Source organism: Gossypium hirsutum, chromosome A10, assembly GCF_007990345.1.
Source record: "Gossypium hirsutum isolate 1008001.06 chromosome A10, Gossypium_hirsutum_v2.1, whole genome shotgun sequence".
NCBI lineage: Eukaryota > Viridiplantae > Streptophyta > Magnoliopsida > Malvales > Malvaceae > Gossypium > Gossypium hirsutum.
In genome coordinates, this window is record NC_053433.1 from 79,083,375 (window position 1) to 79,089,539 (window position 6,165).

Consider the following 6,165-nt stretch of genomic DNA (forward strand, 5'->3'; position numbering starts at 1 on the left):
GTTGGCACCAAAACCATAATTCGATGGTCGAGTTAAAGGAGCTAAAAAGCAAGGTTGATGAGTTGGAAGTGGCATTGCATGACAGTGAACTTCGGGTTGAGTAGCTCGAGGCGCAAGAAGATTATCTGAAGGGAGAGCTTCATTAGTCTAGAGGACAAGTCAGAGAAAGGGACCACGTCATTGGTAAAGCCGTAGCCCAGATTCGAGAGGTTGCTAAATATGTGCAAGTCTTGGCAATTCGAGCTGATGTATTGAGTCTGATGTATTCATCGTCGTCGAATATAGGACGAGAGTTAGCCCTTTTATTAGAAAGAGTTAAAATTTTGGGCCTTAGGGCGAAAGCGTATTTGTAATCCTCTTATCTGTAAAGATATTCTTTTTCTAAATAAAGTTTTCTAAATGAAGTTGAACCAGAATCGATATTCTTTTTGCATTCATGCATTTGCATCTCATAGCATTTCATCGCATCATTTGCATTCAAAGTTATAGAAAGACCTTAATTAGTTAAAGTTTACTTCCAAAGGTAGAAAAGAAAATCTAGAAATCACACATCCTTATGGCACTCGCACTAAAACTAAGAGTATGGATCAAAGGTTCGAGCAATTACAAAAGGATATGCAAGACCAATTACAAGAGCAGTTGGCCAAAATACATAATGAAATGAGGGAGCAAATGCTACAGGCTCAGAGGAATATGATGGCTGAAATGGCTCAGCTGTTGAGAGCCACTGATAAAGGAAAAGCTCCTATGGTGATCACTGAAGAGGAGAATGAAGGTCCTCCTCCGGGCTTTACTCTGCCTCATGTTCCACTGCAAATCGAGGCACCTCCTAGAAGGCCATCTGTCACCGTGAGGCCTTAACATGGGCCAGTTGATGCTGGAATCCCCGTGAATTGCCCATCTGGGTTGGGAAATAATTTGGGTGATAGCTTGATCAACCCTATCACTCTTGATCTGGATCTGATGGAGAAGGAAAGAATGGCAACCGATTCAAAACAGTTAGAGGATCGTTGCAAGTGGTTAGAGGATAAGTTTAGGGTTTTGGAAGGCGCTAGCAATCATCATAGGATTGATGCCAAAGATTTAAGTTTGGTTCCAGACTTGGTGTTTCCTCATAAATTCAAGATGCCGGAGTTTGAAAAATACAACGAGACTACTTGCCCAGAAGCACACATAACAATGTTTTGTAGAAGAATAACTAGGTATGTGAACAATGATCAACTTTTGATCCATTATTTTCAGGATAGCTTAATAGGAGCAGCGGCTAGATGGTACAATCAGTTGAGCCGTGCAAGAATCAGTTCATCGAGAGATCTTGCACAAGCCTTCATGCAACAGTACAACCATGTGACTGATATGATGCCAGACAGGATCACACTTCTAAACATGGAGAAAAAGCCTAATGAAAGTTTTAGGCAATACGCACAACGATGGAAGGAGGTGGCTATACAAGTACAACCACCATTGTTGGGAAAGGAGACCACCATGTTATTTATTAACACATTGAAGGCACCATTCATCACTCACATGATTGGAAGTACCACGAAAAGTTTTGCGGATATAGTTATGGCAGGAGAGATGATTGAGAACGTCGTGAGGGGCGGTAAAATCGAGGGGGAAGTGGCTAAGAGATCGGCCCCAAGGAGAAAGGACAATAAGGTAAATAATATGAATAGCCTCAATTCGAGAGCAGTCAAAATTGGTCAACCCAAAACAGAACAACAAAGTACTCAAAGACAGGAATCGGGTACAAGACAGAATTCGGAGAGGATACAATTCATGCCTATCCCTGTAACGTATTGTGAGCTTTATCAAAGCTTATACGATGCACATGCCATTGCTCCATTTCACTTGAAATCGTTGCAACCACCGTACCCCAAATGGTATGATGTAAATGCTAAATGCGAATATCACGTGGGAATACCGGGGCATTCGATTGAAAACTGCACCGGATTCAAGAAGGTCATGGAGAGGCTTATCAAGATGGGGGTTGTGAAATTCGACAGTACCCCTAATACTGAAAATCCATTACCAGATCATGGCAATCAAGGAGTGAATGCCATCGATGAAACAAGGGAAGAAAAAATTAAGGAAGAAATTGCTGAGATGAAGACACCCATGAAAGTAATATGGGAGGAGATGGCGAAGAGAGGTACGTTGACCTCTGGAAAAGGTAGAAGAGGAATAGGAAATTATTGTGAATTCCATGGAGAGGTGGGTCATATGATCCAAAATTGTGAGGAGTTCAAGGCCATGGTGCAAGGCCTTATGGTTAACAAAGAGCTATAGATTTTTTAGGGTAGTTCTTGCGAAAGACAAATATGTGTACTAGAAAATGAACGACAAGAAACCCATCGGCCAAGAATTATTATTTCCTTACCGAGGAATAATGAAGTGGGGGCGCAAACCGGGCCCAGGGTTGTCATCCATAAACCCAATCCTTTCCCTTACAAAGATGACAAGAGGGTGCCATGGAGTTATGATTGCAGTGTAACAGTACCTGAGGGGGAGAGTATAGCTAGTGCATCTAGGGGTGTACAAAATGAAGGTTCCCATACGCGGAGTGGGAAACGTTATGATACAGGGGGTGTCAGGGTGGAGCCCACAAAGACAAAAGGTGTCGAGGTTGAGAAGGAGAAAGAGACCGAAATACCCATCAATGAGCTGGTGAAGGAGGAAGAAGCTAAGGAGTTCTTAAAGTTCCTTAAGCATAGCGGGTATAGTGTGGTCGAGCAGTTACGTAAGCAGCCAGCGTGTATATCAGTATTAGCCCTACTTCTGAGTTCTGAGGTGCATCGGGATGCATTACTGAAGGTACTCAACAAAACATATGTCACCTACGACATATCTGTTAACAAATTGGACCGATTGGTAAATAACATCAGTGCTGACAATTTCATCTATTTCAATGATGATGAAATTCCACCTGGGGGCATAGGGTCAACCAAAGCCTTGCACATCACTACTTGGTGCAAAGGATACATGTTGCCAAGTGTACTCGTTGATAATGGGTCTGCTTTGAACGTCCTGCCATTATCCACCTTGAATAGATTACCCATTGACAATTCGCATATGAAAACATGTCGTAATATGGTAAGAGCCTTTGATGGAACTGAAAGGAAAGTGATGGGACGAATCGACATCCCTTTGGAAATTGGGCCAAATACATATGAAGTTAATTTCTTGGTGATGGATATCAAGCCCTCCTATAATTGTTTATTGGGGAGGCCATGGACACACTCGACGAGAGCGGTGCCTTCCTCATTGCACCAAAAATTGAAGTTAGTGACAGATGGATGGTTAATAACCATCAATGCGGAGGAGGACATTATAGCAGCAGTCAATAGCATGGCCCTTTATGTCGAGGCAAATGAGGAGGCTATTGAGTGTTCTTTTCCTTCTTTAGAAATCATCAATGCAACCTTCATTTTTGAAGGAAGTGAGGTGTCGGTACCCAAAATGTCTAGAGCCACAAGGATGGCCCTGAAAATGATGATGGGGAAAGGGGAATTGCCAGGAAAAGGACTAGGAAGACAGTTGCAATGAGGGATTAAAATCTAAAAAATGATTGAGAAGAAAGATCGCTTTGGTTTGGGCTTCAGGCCAGACCATAAGCACAAGAGGCAAGAGATTGAGAAGCGTCAAGCGAGAAGAAAGGCGCGTCTAAACGGAGGAGAAGTGGAGTGGGAACTGATGACATTCCCACATATATCCAAATCCTTTAAGTCGGGAGGATTACTGGTAGAAGAAAGTCATCAAATTAATGCTGTACACGATGAGGGATTGGAGCAAGGAAACTTCGAGGGCATTCGCCCTTACGAACCGGGGAGCTCTTTGAACAATTGGATTGTAGAAGACCTTCCTGTAGTCTTTAGGAATTTTTCAGAGTAATTCTTGAAACATGTCTGTTACTCTTGGGCCTACGAGTAGTAAGATTACATTTGTGAAATAGGCTTATGTTCATCTATTATTATTTAAATAAAACATAACTTTTATCAATTTAAACGAGTATTGTTTCACTTTTATTCCTTTAAATTTTGGCAATTCTTATTCTTTTATTCATAGCACATAAACAATCATTCTTAGATTCATTCATTCTTTGTATATTCTTTTATACCCCCAAAGGTCCCTAGATATCAATGATATGAGCACCGATACTGCAACTCCTGATTTCTCTTGTGAGCAAGACATGTGTTTAGAGGAACTTCAGGATTTTGAAAATGTTCAAGATTATGACGTATCTCCTAATCTGTTAAGAATGGTAAAGCAGGAGGAGAAACAAATCATGCCACATGAGAAAGAGGCAATAGAGAATGTAGCCCCAGAGGAAGGGAAGGAGTTGAAAATTGGAACACTGATTACCGAGGATACAAGGCGTGGTCTGGTTGAGCTGCTTCGAGTGTTCAAGGATATCTTCGCCTGGTCATATCAGGATATGCCCAGATTGAGTACCGACATTGTAGTACATCGTCTTCCGATAAGACAGGATTGTAAGGCAGTCCAACAGAAGTTGCGAAGAATGAGGCCAGATATTGTTCTGAAAATAAAGGATGAAGTCAAGAAGCAGTTCGATACAGGATTCTTGCAAGAAGTGAAATACTCCGAATGGGTAGCTAACATTGTACCAGTTCCTAAGAAAGACGGGAAGGTACGAATGTGTGTTGATTACAGATATTTAAATAAAGCTAGCCCCAAAGATAATTTCCCTCTGCCACACATAGACACTTTGGTGGACAATACAGCAGGATATTCGTTGTTTTCCTTTATGGATGGTTTCTCAGGATACAATCAGATAAAGATGCATCCAGAGGACATGGATAAAACCACTTTCATAACCTTATGGGGCACCTTTTGCTACAAAGTAATGCTGTTTGGACAAAAGAACGCAGGAGCAACATATCAATGAGCCATGGTAAACTTATTCCACGACATGATGCATAAGGATATTGAGGTATACGTTGATGATATGATTTCCAAGTCGCATACAGAAAAAGAGCATATTGAGGTCTTGAGAAGATTGTTCTTGAGGTTGAGAAAATTTCAGTTGAAGCTCAATCTAGCAAAGTGTACCTTTGGAGCCAGATCGGGAAAGTTGTTAGGCTTCATGGTCAGTGAAAAGGGAATTGAAGTCGACTCAGACAAGATCAGAGCCATACGAGAGTTACCTTCACCACGTACTCAGAAGGAATTTCGAGGATTCCTAGGAAGGTTGAATTACATCGCTCGGTTTATTTCACATGTAACACCCCGAACCCGAAACCGACACCGGAGTCGAACACGAGGTGTTAACTGACTTTAACCCCTTAAAAAATTTATTTTCCAGACACTGCCCAATCTGTGTACTAGTCGTTTTAAAAATCATATCTTGAGTTTCGTAACTCAAAAATCAGTTTCGTAATTTTTCCCAGAAACTAGACTCATGTGCCCATCTATGTATTTTTTCTAGAATTTTTGGTCGGGCCAATTAGTACAGTTTATTAGTCAAAGTCTCCCATGTTGCAGGGGTCGACTACACTGACCTTTGCCCATTACGACTTGGATATCTCCCTGCACGGGGCTTCAATACTGATGCAGTTTGTTTCTATGAAAAGTAGACTCAGAGAGGAATCTGTACATATATGGTACGACCCCTAATTATCTCTGGTTAATTTATAATGAATTTCCAAAGTCGGAGCAGGGAATCCAGAAACCGTTCTGGCCCTGTCCCACAAAAATCTGATTATCTCTTAATATACTGCCCATATGATCTTTTCGTTACTTCCTCATGAAAACAGACTCATCGAGCTTCGATTACATAATTTATTCATCAATTAATTCCACTCCTACTATTTTTAGTGATTTTTCAATCTCATGACACTGCTGCTGCCAGCATCTGTTACGAAAGTAACTAGGTCCATTTCATGCCTACCCTTGATCCAACTCAATCGAACATTCGTGCCATTTTCGCATGGCTTAAAGTTTACATGCCAAAGTTCAAACACAACGTAATAGCTTATACATGCCAAAATGTTCTTCTAAGCCAACTAAGAAGAAAGTACCAAAACTTGCTATCCGGTGTGATGACTTCGATGACGGCCTGACCCCGCAAAAATAGATGTGTCCAAGGAACCTAGAATAGGTGACAAGGAAACACCGAGTGAGTTTATAACTCAGTAAGTCATAAGC

At 41.3% G+C, this 6,165-nt stretch overlaps 1 protein-coding gene across 1 annotated transcript; it reads left to right on the forward strand.

The window, feature by feature from the left end:
• Nucleotides 1-747: 747 nt before the first annotated feature.
• Nucleotides 748-3,546, forward strand: LOC121208029 (uncharacterized). Its single transcript, XM_041078557.1, has 4 exons — nt 748-775; nt 872-2,152; nt 2,333-2,814; nt 3,325-3,546. The coding sequence occupies exons 1-4, from the start codon at nt 748-750 to the stop codon at nt 3,544-3,546; spliced, it is 2,013 nt and encodes a 670-aa protein (XP_040934491.1).
• The last annotated feature ends 2,619 nt before the right edge of the window (nt 3,547-6,165 follow it).

Bases quoted from the DNA above. Each gene is read 5' to 3' on its own strand.
- LOC121208029 (XM_041078557.1), top strand. From the start codon at position 748: ATGGTGATCACTGAAGAGGAGAATGAAG. The intron at 776-871 runs GTCCTCCTCCGG...AACATGGGCCAG, and splicing joins CACTGAAGAGGAGAATGAAG to TTGATGCTGGAATCCCCGTG. The intron at 2,815-3,324 runs GTACTCAACAAA...AATGCGGAGGAG, and splicing joins ATCGGGATGCATTACTGAAG to GACATTATAGCAGCAGTCAA.